This window comes from Sapajus apella, unplaced genomic scaffold, assembly GCF_009761245.1.
Source record: "Sapajus apella isolate SASKATOON/1434 unplaced genomic scaffold, GSC_monkey_1.0 scaffold8, whole genome shotgun sequence".
NCBI classification, from domain to species: Eukaryota; Metazoa; Chordata; class Mammalia; order Primates; family Cebidae; genus Sapajus; species Sapajus apella.
The window spans coordinates 9,101,558-9,120,850 of record NW_022436948.1 but is presented as its reverse complement, the minus strand read 5'-3'; the positions used below and the strand labels follow the sequence as shown (position 1 = coordinate 9,120,850).

At 44.6% G+C, this 19,293-nt stretch overlaps 1 protein-coding gene and 1 long non-coding RNA gene across 7 annotated transcripts in view; both read right to left on the bottom strand.

The window, feature by feature from the left end:
- The window catches only part of HLCS (holocarboxylase synthetase), a 215,057-nt gene that overhangs the window by 116,093 nt on the left and 79,671 nt on the right, over nucleotides 1–19,293 (bottom strand). For all 6 annotated transcript variants that reach the window (XM_032276920.1, XM_032276919.1, XM_032276922.1 and 3 more), the window contains one exon: nucleotides 10,784–11,055. In XM_032276920.1, coding sequence (XP_032132811.1) covers nucleotides 10,784–11,055 — 272 coding nt within the window. The remainder of the gene's footprint in view (nucleotides 1–10,783; nucleotides 11,056–19,293) is intronic.
- On the bottom strand, nucleotides 1,052–4,524 carry LOC116550836. Its single transcript, XR_004268599.1, has 2 exons — nucleotides 4,074–4,524; nucleotides 1,052–4,043 (listed from the first exon to the last, which is right to left on the bottom strand). It is a non-coding gene; the product is annotated as an uncharacterized LOC116550836 (long non-coding RNA).

Here is a 19,293-nt window from a genome sequence, read left to right as displayed (position 1 = left end):
GGTTACTGATTTCCCCAAGGTTGCTTGTCTAACAAATTGGGATTCCAAACCAGGGCAGCAGGACCCCATCGCAAGATCTAAGTCATGTAAAATGAATGAACCATAGGCCAATATGCAATGTCTGCAAGCACTTTCTGCCCCAGATAGCCTACCATATCATGTACTTTTTTTTTTTTTTTATAAAAGTCTCATATACCCTCAAAAGATGAAGACTGCCACCACTGAAACATTCAAAAGATGGATGCTATGGGTCTGAAAGAGCTTCAACTGTTTTCAGCACAGCAGAGTCCCTGCCACAGCTAGGCAGCTTGCCCTACCCTGAAGGAGACCATGTTTACTGCACTCCAGGTGACATTCACTCTTGCCGTTCTGTGCAGTCAAACTTGGAATGCTTCAAGTTGTCCAATAGTAAAATGATGTACAACTGCAACAGACTGAATGTGTGTGTTCCCTCCCCAGTCTCTGTCAAAATTCATGTGTTGAAATCCTAACCCCCAATGTGATGGTAATCACTGTTGGAAGGTGATTAAGTCATAAGGGTGGAGCCCTCACTAATGGGATTAATGCCCTTCTACCTGAGGACGGTTAAGAGCTCTCTTACCCCCTTTCCACCAGGTGAGGATACAAGTCAGCAGTCAGCAGGGCTCGGTTGCTCATTCCTGTATTCCTAGCACTTTGAAAGGCTGAGGCAGGAGGATCATTTGAGGTCAGGAGTTTGAGATCAGCCTGGCCAATGAAGAAACCCCGTCTCTACTAAAAATACCAAAAAAAATTAGTTGAGTGTGGCGGCGCATGCCTGTAATCCCAGCTGCTCAGGAGGATGAGGCAGAATTGCTTTAACCCAGGAGACAGAGGTTGCAGTGAGTCGAGATCCTGCCATTGCACTCCAGCCTGGGCCACAGAGAGACTCCATCTCAAAAAAAAAAAAAAAGAAGAAGAAGAAGAAGAAGAAGAAGTCAGCATTCGACAATCTGGAAAAGAATTTGACCAAGCTGGGTAGCACCTTGATCTCAGACTTTTAGTCCCTGGAATGGTGAGAAACAAATTTCTGTTGTTTACAGGTCACTCAGTGGATGGCACCCCAAATTGATGAAGACATCAGCATCAATGCTGAGAGGACACTGGGACGGTGAGTTCTAATGAAAATGTCACCCAAATAGAACACACTATCGCTATCATAAACGGTAAACATCAGAACTCTCCCCTACTTAAAAAATCAGTTACAAAACACGAAAACAAACAACCAAGAACACTAAAAGTTAATGTAGAAGCATCTCTGAAAAATACCAGGCCACAGGATAATTCAACTTCAGGAGCTTGGCATGTGAAAAGTTAACTTATTCATGTGTTGAATTAGAACAACAACAACAAAGTTTTGATGGAGAACTTGCCAGAATAACCCTTCTGTCACACCGCTGCCAAAGTCAAAGGCTAAAGTTACATTTTAAACTTTAGAAGTAAATATTAAAATGAAGATTTTTAAAAATTCTTCAATAATTTTCACTTTTAAAGTACCAAACTGACACATAAAAAAATTCGCACTAATTATTCCAAGCAATCAACGTCTTTAAAACCCTTTCACAATTACCCTAATATCCCATTAATTTGGGACACTTACCAATGTATTTATTCTTTGCTCATTACCTATGTGCACATTAAGAGTACACCAATAACACAATACAGGCATTAATATGTAAAACATCAACAAAAGCCATCTGGAAAGCTAATGAATAATCAAGGGATTTCAAATTAAACTATAGAATTTTCCCTTAGAATCTTTAGGACAACACTGTCAAGCTCAATCTATTCACTTCGCCTCCAGAATCAATTTTTCAAACTTTATGACAGGTCTAATCGCTTCCACCTGTGTCTCCAGCTTGACTCTTGACTGGCATGCTACCAGCCAGGGTGGAAATGTAGACAAAGACCCCTATTAGGATCCGGCTGTTTCTCTACTGTGAGGTCACTCAGCCATTAAATTAGTTCCAGCCCAATTTCTGTCCTCTCGGGCCTCAACTTCAGGGGAGGAGGGTGCAGAGTTGAGTCAGTTGGCAGCACAGAACCAGAAGGGAAGAAAAGGGGGAAAGATGTTTGGGACTGACTAGGTAGGTGTGCATGCGGCTGAAAAGCTGGGGTGCACCCCAAACTCTGAAGTTGAAATACTTTCTTCAATGACTGCAGCTATTCTCCCCAATGCTTTCCTGTCCCCCTTTCCATTTTTAAAAAACGTATATTTTATGGGATTGTGTTTCCTTTTCTTCTTCACTTGTAGAAAGTCAACTGTCTCCCACACAACATTTCCTCAACTCACACAAGCCTGATTCACAAAATCAGGCGCTTTTAGCTCAGCCATCTAAAAGTGCCAGAGGTCACTGAGAGATAGGAAGGCTGGCTGGTGGAAGCTCTGGTGTGGGGACATTGCCGGGGCAACGGAGTTGAGCTGAGGGTGCCTAGAGAGCATCTAGTGCTACAACGCTGAAGCCAGCAAGGCTCAGGGAGGAGAGACTATCCAGGTCACAGAGCTAGTGAATGATAAAGTCTTGGTTCCAGCATTTTCCCTACTAGGTTATGAGCTCTACAGCAACAGGAACAAGGCCCGACACAGTAACAGCAAAAACAAAAACAGAAACTCTGCACGTCTCTCCTGTATCACTGTGCCCACTTCCTTTCTGCCCAAAGCCCCAGTGCTCAGACCAAGAATGGTATATGCGACTTTACAAACTGGCACATGCACCAGGATCTGCTTCTGCAAATGCGCCGTCAGGCATGGATGCTGCCTTAGCCACTGTGACACCTCTCCAGTGCCTGACGCGGTGCCTGGCATACAGGAGATGCTCCAGAAATGCTCATCCCATCAGGCAAAGAAGCCAAATCTAAGCCTGGAACATCAAGAGACATAAACGGTGACAAATGAGAAATCAGCTTATTTAACAAGAAAATCTAAAATATTCTTTACAAATACGAGACGTCCAACCCTTGGCCAGCTCATTCAGAATGCACGAATATATGCAGGAAATCAGCATAAGCAAGGAAGGTTATGCTCATCTGCTCACCACACACTGCAGCTTCACGTCATTTCACTACCTGACAGAGACTTGGTATAAGTCAATCAAAAAAGATACTATCGGCCAAATAAAAGATGATTCCAAAAATTGCACAATGACTCAGTTATCCCAAGCTCCTATGTTTCACAGTCTAATCTCACGCTGTCTCCAAAGTAGAGGGTCGATTGTCATTTATCAGGAGATTAAATGGAATGTGCCGCACTCCCACCAGGTCAAGGCAGAGAGAGCTCTGGGAGGGGCTTTTCCTGCAGTGACAATAGATTTGCACTGGCCAGTCCACACCCCCTTCTCTAGACCCCACTACCACTAATAGCTCACATTTGCAAAGGGATTCCTGAGCTGTAGCTGTGGGATGTGGCCCTGGAACAAGTTGAAGTTCACCGTCACAGATACAGACACAGAGTGGACCCATGTCCCTGGGACTCTACCTAACTGTTCACAGGGAAACCTACCAAGAAATAGCACAGGAAAATAAAGGCCTCTGGCGTGAAACATAACCAGTAATACACGGGCATGGTGACATGGTTAGGCCCTGTGTCCCCACACAAATCTCATCTTGAATTATAACCCTTTAATCCCCGTGATCCCCACACGTCAAGGGAGAAACCGGGTGGAGGTAACTGGATCATGGGTGTGGTCCCCCTGGGCTGTTCTCATGATAGTGAGTTCTCAGGAGATCTGATGGGTTTGTACATGTTTGCTAGTTCCTCCTGTGTTCATTCTCCTTCCTGCCGCCCTGTGAAGAAGGTGCCTTGCTTCCCCTTCGCCTTCCGCCATGACTGTAAGTTTCCGGAGGCCTCCCCAGGCATGCTGAACTGTGAGTCAGTTTAACCTCTTTCCTTTATAAATTACCCAATCTCAGGCAGTTCTTTATAGCAATGTGGAAACAGACTAATACACATGGCACCCAGAAAGTGCTACCCTGACAATAGTGTGGAAAAGCAATTCATGGTCAGGAAGACATGTCAGAGAAAGTGGCTGGAGCCTGGGATAAAGGATGAAATAAACTTTTGTAAGCAAAAGAGTCTGGTGGCAAAGCCAAGTCAGATTCCTGGGGGAAAGAGCATCACTCACGGGGTTTGGCTTTTTACTTTGAGGGTAGAGGGGGCTCAGTCATCAGCAAGCAGCACCCACATTGCCCTGTGACTTCCTCTCCCCAGAGTGCTCTCCCCTCTACTCAATCACAAATGTGCTTAAAAACTTGCAGGGTGGAGGCACAAGGTAAAGGTGCGGGGCGGTTAATGTTCTAAGAAAAGCTACTCAGAGAAATGGAAGCTCTCTACAACAGTACCATGGTAGCTCAGCTGGATTTGCAGTCAAAGAAGAAAATATGATGTCCTCCAAAATCTGTCAGAAATCTCCAAATCCTCTATATTTGTCAACACCTTAAAAAAAAAAAAAAAAAAATTCCTCTAATGGCTGAGCACAGTGGCACACACCTGTAATCCCAGTACTTTGGGAGGCTGAGGCGGGCAGATCGTCTGAGGTCAGGAGTTCGAGACCAGCCTGACCAACATGGAGAAACCCCAACTCTACTAAAAATACAAAATTAGCAGGGCGTGGTGGCGCATGCCAATAATCCCAGCTACTCAGGAGCCTGAGGCAGGAGAATCGCTTGAACCCAAGAAGTGGAGGTTGCCGTGAGCTGAGATCACACCATTGCACTCCAGCCTGGGTAACGAGAGTGAAATTCCAACTAAAAAAAAAAAAAAAATTCCTCTAATTACCTTGAGTAAGCACTGAAACAAAATCAGTGTTGTAGGTCAAATAATTCCGTGTGATCCTAAATCTGGTAGGCCCTGGCACTGTAAGAATGTGTATACTGCTTTCGGCGCCTCCAGCTATTTTTCCTGATAGTCTGAAAAACTGAAAGTAGATGCCTGAGGCAGAATTCTAATTTTCTTCCAATGTCTACCTTCCTCCCCTTCATAATGATAGAAGCCTGGCTTCCAGTGAGATTCATGGATGCCCACCTATAAAGACCACATTTATTTCTCAGCCTTGTTTCTAGGTAGACAGGTCATGTGACCAGCTACTGTTTATAATATATAAGCAAAAAGGTCATGTGCAACTTCTGTCCCTTAAAGAATTGCCTTCTTTAACGCTTCCTCCGGCTTACTGGCTCAGGTAAGAACATAAACACTGGGGTTGCCATCTTGGGCATGTGCTGAAGGTGGCCGAACAACTCAAGTTGGCCCTTGACACATGAGCCAACACGCCAATGCTGCACTTCCCATCTCAGCCTATCTCATTTGCAGGAGAGAAAAATAAACTTTCATCCTGTTTCCGTTTTGGGATATCTGTTGCACAGAGCGAAACCTAATCCTAATTGCCCTAGGAACTGGTACCTGAATCGGGGTGATAGGTCTTAGATTTTACGTATGCCACCAGAAATAAGGCCTCGAAGTGCTGCCTGATATGGAGGAGATGGGCAGGGGATGGCTGGCAAGGACACAGGTGTCACAGGTTCTCCACTGGTGACCACTGCAGCAAAGCCTTTGATCGAGTCCTGACCTTCTACATGTCGGGAGGTGGACCTAGTATCTGTTAGAAGCTGTATCCTTAGGAGACAGCTCTGAAAATTCAAAATGACAGCGTTTGCCAGTCCTTGACATTCTCAGCAACGTTCAAGCAAAGAGAAATAACCCCTAACTAAAGCTAACTAGTCTCAAGAAAGGGAGAAAAATACAGATTTGATTAGAAAGGAGCTTTGTTTCAGCAACCAACATTCTAAGTTGAGCCTATGGGGCTGTCTCTGCAGTCCCAGCAGGAGATAAGACAGATGCTTCACTGTATAGGGCCCAGAAGTGTGTGCCAAAGATATGATTAAGGGCCTGGCCTTCCACCCAAGCCCACGGTTTCATTTGGCCTAAGGGAGGTGCTATTAAATTGGGAGGGAATGGAATGGCAGAGCACTGAGGCCTTTAAAAGACCAGTTTTTAGGCTGAAAAACTGTCTAGACAAGATCTTGATGGTTACTCACATGGAACCAATCAGAAGCAAACAGACTGGAGGGCTACTAAAGTCTTGAGAGACTTGTATCTCCACAGAAACCTTAAGGCTGGCCTATAAAAACTGTGACTATTCAGTCCTCAAAACAACACCCAGACCCCAAATCCTCCCAGGAAGCGCGTGTTAGAAGCCCATCCTCTCCAGTATCCATCTCCGACGTGGTGCAGAGAAGACCCTTTCAGAAGGCAAAGCCATGACTCTAAAAAATGCCAGGAAACAGTTCCCAGAGGGCAGAACATGGGTTGCCAGACAGTGACAAGGAAACGTACTGGCTGCCAGTGCAGGAGATGCAGGGGGACTTGATGGTCCCGATTTCTACTACAGCAGCGTGGCATACGGTGTGCTGGGGGCAGACAGCTCGTCTGTTTCAATTAACAGATTACAAGGCCTCAATAGGCACTTGTGGCCCTAAAAGAGAAAACAGTACATCACCCGGAGATCCTGAATCTGACTGAGTGGAAGGAAAAGAATGTGATACTAGGGTCATCTTCCTTGAGAAAGGGGTAAGAGTTTTCTATGGAGAGGAAGAGAGAGATGCATGTGGATATCTGGGACCTCAGCAGAAACTGCTGGCTGTTCCCTACTGTGTCCTCCCCCGTCTTCCTTAGGAATACAACTCCCAGTTTTTAGCTGGTGCAGGTTCTATGATGGGGAAGGGAAGACAGAGAGAAAGTTTTTAAAAATAGTATATCAAGATCCATACCTAATGTAAATTTCACTTATATTTCAGCCTATCAGGAAAGAGCTGCTCAATTGCTGCAGAAATGATATACACATATGAAGAGAGAAATAAGCACTGAGAGAACTCAGTCTATGGTTTTGAAACTTTTTCTTGTCCTGTCCAATTGGTTCATCGAAGTGATAGTCTCATCACGTTGACCAGGCTGGTCTCAAACTCCTGGGCTTAAGCAATTCTCCTGTCTCAGCCTCCCAAAGTGCTGCAATTACAGTCATGAGCCACAAAAAAAAAATATGCCATATTTTTTTTTTTTTTTTTTTTATGAGACAGTCTTGTTCTGTCACCCAGGCTGGAGTGCAATGGCATGATCTCAGCTCACTGCAACTTCTGCCTCCCGGATTCAAGCGATTCTCCTGCCTCAGCCTCCCAAGTATATGGGATTACAGGCACGTGCCACTACTGCCTGGCTAATTTTTGTATTTTTAGTAGAGATGGGGTTTCATCATGTTGGCCAGGCTGGTCTTGAACTCCTGATCTCAAATGATCTGCCCACCTCGGCCTCCCAAAATGCGAGGATTACAGGCGTGAGCCACTGTGCCCAGCTGCATCCCACATTTTCAATAAATATTCAGAAGCAGGAATAATTCCACAAACAATAAATTCTGTTACCTGGAATTCTACACACTGGTGTGATACTAGTGGTTGACACTGTTCTGGTAATGACTCCAAAGCACTAAAACAACGGTTCCCAACCTTTTTGGCACGAGGGTATAATTTTGTGGAAGACAATTTGTCCACAGGTAGGGGTTTGGGGGTGGTTCTGGGATGAAACTGCTCCACCTCAGATCATTAGGTATTAGATTTTCTTAAGGAGCACACAACCTAGATCCCTCACATGCATAGTTCACAATAGGATTTGAGCTCCTATGAGAATCTAATGCTGCTGTTGATTTGACAGGAGGTGGGGCTCAGCAAGTGATGCTCACCTGCATTGCTCACCTGCTGCTGTGCGGCCCAGTTCCTAACAGGCTACAGACCGGATGGGTACCAGTCCACAGCCTGGGAGCTGGGGATCCCTGCACTAAAAATTAATGTATGAGATTCATTGATTTGTGTAAAGCAGCAACCGGAAGAGAAGAGCTGCAGTACACGTTACCTATTATTACTGCCACAAATAGACTATGTTTCCATAAGGATAGCTCATTAGAATAGTTTGGATTTGTGTTCCTTCCCAAATCTCATGTCGAATTGTAATCCCCAGTGCTGGAGGAGGGCCTGGTGGGAGGTGATCGGATCATGGGGGTGGATTTCATCCTTGCTGTTCTCACGAGATCTGGTTGTTTAAAAGAGTGTGGCACCACCCCCTTGGCTCCCTTCCTCCTGCTCCCACCATGTAAGATGTGCCTGCTTCCCCTTCACCTTCTGCAATGATTTTAAGTTTCCTGCAGCCTCCCCAGTCATGCTTCCTGTACAGCCTGCAGAACTGTGAGTCAATGAAACCTCTTTTCTTTGTAAACTACCCAGTCTCAGGTCCTTATAGCAATGCGAGAACCAACTGACACACTTGTGTAGGATCAAATACAGTTTTAGAAATATTTTGGTCTTATTCTTGGAATGTAACAAGCCATGCATTTTGTTCATCCATCTATCTCGTGGTCCCTCTAACACCAAGGTGATCTCTTCAAATATCTTCTCCTTACAAAGGAAACTGCCTCCCACCCAGAAGAATTTCTTCCCAGGCTCACTGACTCAGTAGGCTTCTGTGAGTAACTTCACCTAGCAGTGTTAGGAAGGAACCCCCGGGAACAGTGGACGCAGTACATCTATGGTAAGCTAAGGCCATCAACAGCCATTCATTCCATATCAGCTCTGCCCCAAGCAAGGTATTCATAACAATCAAACCAGACAAGAAGAGAAACAAAGATTCCTAAACACTCTCAGAAAGGCTAAAATATTTTTCCCCTTTGAAAAATAAAAACTCTTAACCCTATGGGACTTTCCACCTCTACTGTTGGCAAGCTCAGCTTCCATGTCTGTCAAACACTTTTACAGACCCAAGTTCACAAAGGCAGAGGGTTTTTTAAAGTTTAATATCAAAAGTAAACTTCCTGATATCCAAGAATACTAAGGTCATGTATTTATACAGGTTCTTTTTCACCCCAAAACACAGGCTGGACAGCATGTGGTGAAGCCCTCTGCAGATGCATAGAAGCCTCGATCCCTCCACACGCTCAAGGCACGTGCTGACCTCTTGGTGATGCACTGCCCCGGCCACGAGCTCCAGGACCACACTTCCAAAGTTCCCAGACTGCGCTCACATGAAATATTCTTCAGTGTTCTCCACAGAAACAACAAAAATGGTCCGAAAGTACACGTATTTTTTAATCTAAACTTCACCTCCCCAAATCTGTTGTTCAATAGCTTGTCTGATTTTATTTAGAAAATTTAACTATCAGGAGTTACCCCTTCAATGTAATAAAGTCTTCACTTGAGTAACAAAAGGATTATTACAGAGTTTGCAACAAGCAGGCGATGACTGTTCCATCTACAAGAACAGGCTTTTTCCTTTTCTACTGGGAAGCAATGGGTGTCAGGGGAGGGGTGGAAGCAGGAGAATTAGGGGACACTAAAAAATAAAAGTACCTATGACAACACAAATTAACTCAGTATACAACAACTGTTAATGAACATGGCTCACAGTTCCCCTCCCAGTCTGTCCCCATTGCTCTGATAATCCTCCCAAACGATTCAGCCAATGCTTCCTCTAATATAACACACATACTAAAACCACCATTCCAATGATGCTAAGTGTGAGTCAAGAAAATGCTAAAGTTAGCTCATCATTTTATAGCAATATAGCATTAAGTTTGAGAAACTATTAAGAAAAAACCCCAAAATACTCCCATATATTGAATTATACATCTGTCTAATCATGTGGTCCCCATGAGTGAAATGCCTAGAAACTATGAATCCAGTTATTCTGGGAATATTTCATTCCTTAAAATTTTGACCCCACATTGAGGGAAGGCACTTTTGCTGTTTCCTTCCTCTATAACCCAATTTTTTAAACTAAAATAGTATTAATGCTATTGAGGAGTTTTTAAAAATTCCTTTCATTTGTTTTCTACTTTTTAATCTTTAATCAAAGGCTACATAATGGAAAGAATCAAAAGGAAAACTTGCAATAAGAGTAAATTTCAAATATCCTAACAGGGTTATGGACTGCTTTAAAAAGGTATTGGGGCTGGACATGGTGGCTCAAGCCTAAAATCCCAGCACTCTGGGAGGCTGAGTCAGGAGGATCGCTTGAGCCCAGAAGTTCGAAGTCAGCTTGGGCAACATGGCGAAACCCTGTCTCTACCAAAAATACTCAACTTAGCTGGGTATGGTGACGTGTGCCTATAGTTCCAGCCACTTGGGAGGCTGAGGCAGGAGCATCCCTTGAGCTCAGAAGGTCGAGGCTGCAGTGAGCCATGACTGTACCACTGCACTCTAGCCTGGGTGACAGAGCAAGACCCTGTCTCCAAAAATAAATAAATAAAAGTATTGGATAGCAATGTACCAAAAACACTTTTCAAAATACAAAGCTCTAACTTTTTTCAATTTAACACAGCTTAGGTGATATTCAAACTTGCTATTCAAATGCCCCTGAAAAACATCCTCAATTAAATGTCTTAACACTGACTGTAACTGCACAAAAGTAGAATGATAAACTGAGCAATAATGCCACATCCTTTTTCATAATATTATTTTAACAAAGAACATTCTGAAGGCCCAATTCAAGGAAGCAAGACACAAAGCACAACCACCTTCCATTCCCATAAAAAACAACTCTGTGATCAAAGAACTTCAACCTCCTTTCTCACAATTGAACTCTTCTAAGGACAAGAGTACTTCCAACTTGCTAATAGGTCTAGTCCAACGTGCTCCTCTACAACTCTATCCCCTCCCCAACTATTGGTGAGAGAGGATGCAATGGAACAGGAATCCTCCCAGCAGATGCAGAGGAGGCCTGCTCACACCTTACCCATCCAGGAGACGCATCGTCGTGGGGGTCACCTCAGCAAACAAAATTACTTTCCCCAACTGCTTGGTCTGCAGATTTTGGCGATAGATCTCCAAGTTGAAATTTTCTGATGCGAAGGCCTCCATGTCCGTCACCACAGGTATATGAGATGGGGTGATTTCCACTTCAGACACGTAGGATGAAACAAATTTAAGGGAGAGCTGGCTGGATTTTATTTCTCCCTCAGAGTCCACATGTTTCGTAAGCCACTGCATAAGAGGATCCCGGATTTCCTGTGTCATAAAGAAACAAATGACAAGGCCGTAATTTGGAATTACATTGACGATGGTAGCTTTGCCTTAAAATGCCATTTTGGTAATATGAGTACTTCCGAAATTATCACCAATAAAAGCTAGATTAACATATTCCACACATCTAAACTATCAGATAATATAATAAATATACTCAATTTGCCTATACTATAAAATAAGCTGTTCAGAAACCAGGATCCAAGCAAATCAGTTCAGTTCATGATTATACTCCTTATCTTACATTCTGTGATGATTTTCAAGATTCCCCTCCAGTCTAGAGTTCATAAGTAGTTCTCCAGTCCTCTGTGCATTTTATGGAAAACTTTTATCGTTCTGCCCCACAAAGAAATTCATTATCCTATCTAGAAAAACAACAACAGAAAACCCTGGGTGAAAGAAGTCACAGAACATAAAGCACTAAGATAGAGAACACTTGGGCTCAGCCTCAGGTCTTAGACAAACTCCACTTCCTCATGTAAAGACAAGGCAAGTGACCACAAGGAAGACACTCATTTTCACAAAGGGAAAGTGGGGTACCCCAAAGCTGCCTGCTGTTTGCCCCAAATGGAGGTACAAGGGGAGGACGGAAGGCAAAACCTAGAAGAGATGCTGCCCACTCCAGCCGCAGAGCTCTCTCTTCTACCCCTGAAACCACACAGCTGCAGGAGGTTCCCCCACCCCAGACCTTAGAGGTCCCAGAGGCCTTCCTCCAGGGTGGTTTATGGAACTCAGGGCTGAGGCAAGTCATCATCTCAAGAGACCTGCAAAAACTTACTAAGATCTCAGTAAACACAGATTCAGGCTCTTAGGCCATCCTCCTGCAAACACCAGGCCCTTCAAATCCAAAGCTCCCTGTGGCTACAGAGAAGTGGCTTCAAAGACAAAACTTAATTCAACTAATTTCAACTGACCAAACTTTAAAACTCACATCTAGTTTGCAGATCATACAGAGGAGAAGAGAACAAGTGAAATGACTTCAGAAGAAAGCATTCAGAAGAAACCCAGAAGATAAAACATTTTACAGGGCAGCTGGGCTGGAATCTTCAACTAGTCAATGTCCCGGTGGAGATGCAGTGGGGACAGAGAGGTGGAGGGGGACCCAGTCTAGATTAGAAGGGGCGTAAAAGACATAATGAAATGAAATAGGTGGCTCTTCATTGGATTCCAATTTAAACAAACTAGCTGGAAAGAACAATTAGGAAATTTGAATGTGAACAGTATACATTAGATAACAAACTAGAATTACTGTCAGTTTTAAGTGATAAGGGTACTGTGGAAGCTGGGCACAGTGGCTCACTCCTGTAATCCCAGCACTGTGATGGGGTGAGGCAGGCAGATTGCTTGAGCTCAGGAGTTTGAGACCAGCCTGGACAACATGGCGAAAACCTGTCTCTACTAAAAATATAAAAATCAGCCAGGCATGGTGGCATGCAACTGTAGTCTCAGCTACTCAGGTGGCTGAGGTAGGAAGACTGCTTGAGCCTAAGAGGCGGAGGCTGCAGTGAGACAACGCACCACTGCACTCCTGCCTGAGTGACAGAACCAAACCCTGTCTCAAGAAAAAAAGGAGGTACTGTGGTCACATAGGAAAAGTCCTTAATTTTTAGAAATGTATATGTGTCATGATATCTGTAACTTATCCCCAAAATATATAAAATAAATAAAGCAAAATGTTGATAATTGCTAAATCTAGATGATGGGCATTTGGGATACGTGTTACAGTATTCTCTCTATTTTTTTTTTGTTTGTTTGTTTGTTTGTTTGAGATGGAGTCTTGTTCTCGTCGCCCAGGTTAGAGTGCAGTGGTGTGATTTTGGCTCACTGTAACCTCCACCTTCCAAGTTCAAGCAATTCTCCTGACTCTGCTTCCCGAGTAGCTGGGATTATGACACCCACCACTATGCCTGGCTACTTTTTGTATTTTTAGTAGGGACGGGGTTTCTCCATGTTGGTCAGGCTGGTCTCGAACTCCTGACCTCAGGTGATCCACCCACCTCGGCCTCCCAAAGTGCTGGGATTGTAGGTGTGAGCCACTGTGCCTGGCCCTATTCTCTTTATTCCTTTCCATGTTTGAGAACTGTCATAATTAAGAGTAAAAAAAAGTGGTGAAATAAAAATAAGCTATTTAAAAATAATAAATTCAGGCCAGGCACAGTGACTCACGCCTATAATCCCAGCACTGATGCCAGGTCACTTAAGGCCAGGAGTTCGAGACTAGCCTAGGCAACATGGCGAGACCCCATCTCTACTAAAAATACAAAAATTAGCTGGGCATGGTGGCGCGTACCTATAAACCCATTTACTCAGGAGGCTGAGGCAGAAGAATCTCTTGAACCCAGGAGGCGGAGGTTGTGGCGAGCTGAGATCACACCACTGTACTCCAGCCTGGGTGAAGGAACAAAACTCCATCTCAAAAAATAATAATAATAATGAATTCAATTGACCATACACTGGCAACCCACTCCTTCCATCATCTATTCAACGAATGTTACAGAATGTCTCCCATATGGCAGGCAGTCTCGCAGGCTCTGAGAACTGAGCAATGATCAAAGGGGCCAAAATTCCTATCTCTGGAGGGTTAATGCTATAGGGTGGGAGTCAGAAAGTTTAAAAAGGCCTGGCACAGTGGCTCACGCCTGTAATCCTACCACTTTGGGAGGCCAAGATGGGCGGATCACTTGAGGTCAGAAATTCAAGACCAGCCTGGTCAACATGGTGAAACCTCATCTCTACTAAAAATACAAAAAATTAACTGGGTGTGGTGGCATGTACCTGTAATCCTGGCTACTTGGGAGGCTGAGGCATGAGAATCACTTGAACCCGGGAGGCGGAGGTTGCAGTAAACCAAGTCTGTGTCACTGCACTCCAGCCTGGGTGATAGAGCAAGACTCGGTCTCAAAAAAATAAATAAATACAATACAATACATAGAATGTTAGAGAGTAATACGTACAAAGGAGGGGCAAGAAAGCAGAGAAGAGAGAAAAGAATAGAGGGAGGCCACTTCAGATGAGACAGATGGAGGACCTGATGAGAAGGCGATGCTTAAGGAAAGGCTTGGAGCAAGTGAGGAAGGGCGCTGGGACAAAATCCAGAAAACTGTGTCATTATATTTATTTATAAAGGGATTCCAGCAAGTGCAAAGGCTCCCGGAGTGGGGAAGAACCTGATCAGGGCACAGCATTTGAGCAGAGTGAACCTGGAAAGAAGGCAGAGCGCCAGGGCCAGAGAGGTGGATGGGGTGGCGAGGGCCACATCATGGAGGGTCTCGAAGGCCACTGTGAGGACTGGGCGTTCACTCGAGGACCAACAGAGAGCGCCAGAAGGTTCCAGGGAAGGGCGTAGGATGTCCTACCTCAGTTGGAGCAGGATCGCCCCACTCTGACTCCTGTGTTGAGAGCAGCCTGAGGGGAACAAACAGGCAGAGAAACTAGTTATGAAGTCACCTAAGTGACCCCGGAGTGGGACCACTGCCTGGACCGGTGTGTGGCAGACACAGTAAGAAAGGACAGCATTCGCAATATACTCTGAAGTGCAGGCTACAGGATTTGCAAACAAGTCATACTTGAGATGTTAGAGAAAACAGAGGCTCACAAAAGAGCCCAAGATTTCTGGCCTAAACACCTGGAAGGATAGAACTGCTACTGGAAATACCACAGGGAGAGCAGGTTTGGAGAGGAAGAGGCAGAAGGTCAGCCCTGGGTGTGCTAAGCTTGAACTACCTAAGAAAAATCCCATGGGGGCCAGGCACCGTGATTCGCACCTGTAATCCCAGCACTTTGGGAGGTCGAGGCGGGCAAATCACTTAAGGTCAAGAGTTCAGGACCAACCTGGCCAACATGGTGAAACCCCATCTCTACTAAAAATACAAAAATTAGTTGGACGTGATGATGTACATCTGTATTCCCAGCTACTAGGGAGGCTGAGGCAGGAGAATCCCTTTAACCCAGGAGATGGAGGTTGCAGTGGGCCGAGACCATGCCGCTGCACTCCAGCCTGAGCAACAAAGCAAGACTTGGTCTCAAAATTTAAAAAACAAAAAAAGGAAAAAAAAATCCCATGGAAACAATGAACTGGCAGTAGAACATGTGAGTCCAGAATCCAGGGGAGAGGTCTGCACCATGGATATCAATCTGAGAACTGTCAGGCTATGGGTGATCATATAAAGCCAAGAAAGAGGAAAAGCTCCACGGAAGAGTGACTAGCTAAAAAGAGAATGCAAAGTAGGGCTCCTTTCACAAGGTACCACAAACTGGGTGGCCTGAAACGACAGGAATCTACACTTTCACAGTTCCGGGGGACTGAAGTCAGAAATGAGCAGGTCAACAGGGCTGTGCTTCCTGGGAAGGCTCTGGGAGGACTCACGCCCACGCCTCCTTGCTTCTGGCGCTGCTGGCACTCCGTGCTGCCCCTCGGCTTGTACACATGTCACCCCCAAGTCTGCAGCCACCATCACATGGCGTTCTCCTCTTATCGTGTCCCTGATTCTGTGTGTCTTCTAGTCTTCTAAGGACACCAGTCAGACTGGATTAGAGATCTACCCTAACAACCTCATCTTAACTTGATTACATCTGCACAGGCTCCAGGGCTGGGCTTCCACTTATCTTTTTGGGGGGCACAATTCAACCAACAATAGCGATCCATGCTTAGGTTTCAGGGAGATCAAAGAGAGTCTGCAAAGGAGACTGAGAAAGGGAGAGAAAATCAAGTGTGCCTGTGGACAGCAGCGGGGGGGCGGTGGCTGCGGGAGTCTCCGGACTACAGTTTTGTAGGCTGAAAGACGATGGCAGTGCTGGGGAGACGGAGCTGAGAAGTGACTGCTGGCCTCCGGGCCACAGAGCCCAGACTCTGATGAAAGCAGTTTGAGAGGCGTGATGGAGACCAAAGTCTGCTGGGAGCTGTGAAAAGAGAAAAACTGCAGACTCCAGGATAAAATCTGGCAGCGTCTCCTCTGAAGGAGAAAAGAGAAATGGGGCAGTGGCTAGAGGGAGGAATGGGGTGAAAAACTTTCGTTTGGTTTAAAAGAGAGAAATAACAGCATTTTCAGGTTGATGTGAAAGGTCCCCCAGAGAAAAGAATCCAGAGAGCCAGATGAGGTGGGACCCAGGGCATAAGCAGAAAGGTCAGCCTCGGGAGCAGAGACAGCTCACGCACAGTGTTGGGCGTGGCTCAGGCTCCCCTCTGGGGACACCTTATAACCCCACTGGTTCCAGACTTCTGTTGGCTCTTGCTGGTTGCACAGCCGTACCGGACAGCCTGGTAACTGAACTTCGCTGCGCCCACCCTGCTCCACAGCTGCAGGGAGTTGGGAATCCTGGTGCTGGCAGCCGGCAGAAGTCATCTAATGATTGCTTCTACGTTCTCAGTAAATAGGAAGCAAGATCATCAGCTAAGAGAGAAAAGAAGGAAGGAAATGTAAAGTTTGAGGAGGGAAGAACGAACATGACAACAGGGAGAGTGAGAAGACGAATGCAGCAGGGAAAACCTTCTGAGCAGCATCTTCATCAGAGCGGCTGGAAGCATCTGAGGACCATGGAAGGTCAGTGATTCTGAACTGAGAGTAAGGGGTTGGCATGAGTTTGCATTTTTATCCTGCCACAGTCAGCTATCCAGCCACATGGGCTTAGCACACAGAAGGCAGTGAGCTGAGGGTGTACAGAAAGCAGTGACTGAGACTAACCGGCCACAAATGAGGCGCTGGAGACAGAAAGATAAAGATGAGTGATCTTGGTTGGGCAGAGAGTGAGAGGAACACCCCAGGACCAAAAAGCTGAGATCACCAGAGAGAGCTCCCAGAGAAGGTGTGCAAAATAAGGGGTGATCCTGCTCGCAAAGAAACCAGAAAAGTCATCACTGCTCATTAGAGAAATTCAAATCAAAACCACATTGAGATACATCTCACGCCAGCTAGAATGGCGATCATTAAAAAATCTGGAGACAACAGATGCTGAAGAGGATGTGGAGAAATAGGAACACTTTTACACTGTTGGTGGGAGTGTAAATTAGTTCAGCCATTGTGGAAGACAGTGTGGCGATTCCTCAAGGACCTAGAAATAGAAATTCCATTTGACCCAGCAATCCCATATCCAAAGGATTATAAATTATTCTATTATAAAAATATATGCACACATATGTTCACTGCAGCACTGTTTACAATAGCAAAGACCTCGAACCAACCCAAATGCCCATCGATGATAGACTGGACAGGGAAAATGTGGCACATATACACCACGGAATATTATGCAGCCATTAAAAAATGATGAGTTCGTGTCCTTTGCAGGGATATAGATGAATCTGGAAACCATCATTCTCAGCAAACTGACACAAGAAAAGAAAATCAAACACTGGATGTTCTCACTCATAGGTGGGTGATGAACAATGAGAACACATGGACACAGGGAGGGGAGCATCACACACTGGGTCTGTTGGGGGGACTAGGGGAGGGATAGCATGGAGTAGGGAGGTTGGGAGGGATAACATGGAGAGAAACGCCAGATATAGGTGATGAGGGGATGGAAGCAGCAAACCACATTGCCATGTATGTACTTATGCAACAATTCTGCATGTTCTGCACATGTACCCCAGAACCTAAAGTACAATCAATCAATCAATGATTTGTTCTCAGCAAGGAAATAAAAAAAGAAAGAAACCAGAAAAGTTGATGGAAGAGGCCAAGCTCAAATGAGCTACCAAAAGCTACATTTGGGTCCTATGACAGCATTAACTTTCAGTGTTCAGACTACAGAATACCAAGATAAATTTCAAATGGATTATTCCCTGTTCACCATTCCTTCCTTGGTATATGCTCTATTGGAAGAAGAAGGAATGAAAAAATAACATACAAAGGTGATCCCCAAATCTCAAATCTGGCCATTAGTTATAACCAACTCTGCCCCTAAAACTTTGGTCAATGCCCTTAAAGCATAAAATGCACAGACTGAATTTCCATCACTTTCCCCAGGGCAATTGGATGTCACCAGGCCACCACACAGGCTAGAAATACACCTAAGTGAATAGGTCAAACCACAAAAACAGAAAGATAAAACTATTACTTAACTCAAGCATAGAGCTAAGAGGTTATTCATCAGATGACAGTAATATAAATATCCCATTCAAAGCCAATGAAAACCAGGTGGAAACGACAAAGAAACAACTAGCACTAAGCAGAACTTTCAGAAGAATAATGCAGGAATTCTCCTCTTAAGTGAATCACCCAGATTGGCTATCGGATACATCATTCATTTAAGAAATATGTATGGAGCACCCACTGTGTCTCAAAAGCAGTACCACAGCAGAAAGAGAAGAGGAAGGACAGACATTGCTATAGTTTGAATGTGTCCTCCAAATTTCATATGTGGGAAACATAATCCCCAAATTCATATGTTGATGGTACTTGGAGGTGGGGCCCTTGGGAAGTAACTGAGGTTGAATGGGGTCATCAAGGTAGGCCCCTTACAGTGGGGCTGATGGCTTTATAAGAAAAGAAAGAAAGACCCAAGCTGGTATACTCTTGCCCTCTCGCCATGTGATTCCCTTCCCATGTTATAACACAGCAAGAAGGCCCTCATCAGATGCTGGCACCACACTCCAGGACTTTCCAGTCTCCAGAACCAAGAGCTAAATAAACCTCTATTCTTTCTAAATTGCCCAATCCTGTTATAGCAACAGAAAACAAAGTAAGATAGATGCATACACATGACTACAAGACAGTGTGACAAGTACTACAAAAATTTTACCCAAACTATTCAAATGTACACTTCTCTTTAGCAAAGTAGGTCAACCTGACTTGCCAAATTTAATCACCTAATCTTACCTGCATGCAAGGTGAGAGCCATATTCTCAAGAAATTGTATCATCATTGTTATATCTACTAATTCCTTAAGTAACACTCTATTTGTTTTTCAAAGCAATACTTAGACATGTACAAATCTGCAAAATAAAAGTGATGAAAACAAGGCATGCAGGTTTTTTTCTTATACCTATTTTACATAATCTTTCAGGGCTTACTCAGAACCAAGTGAATTACTCAGAACAAACAGAATCTAAAAGGTATCAAATGAAACCAGGAACCTTTTAAGAAACATAACTATATACCACCCATAATTCTCTTAAATATTTGTATTAATTACAGTCAAATGCATTTTAAGTACCACAGGAAGCATTTAGCCTCCCCCAAAACTTTCTCCCCACTCCACCTTATCCCTGGACAACATAAAAATTCT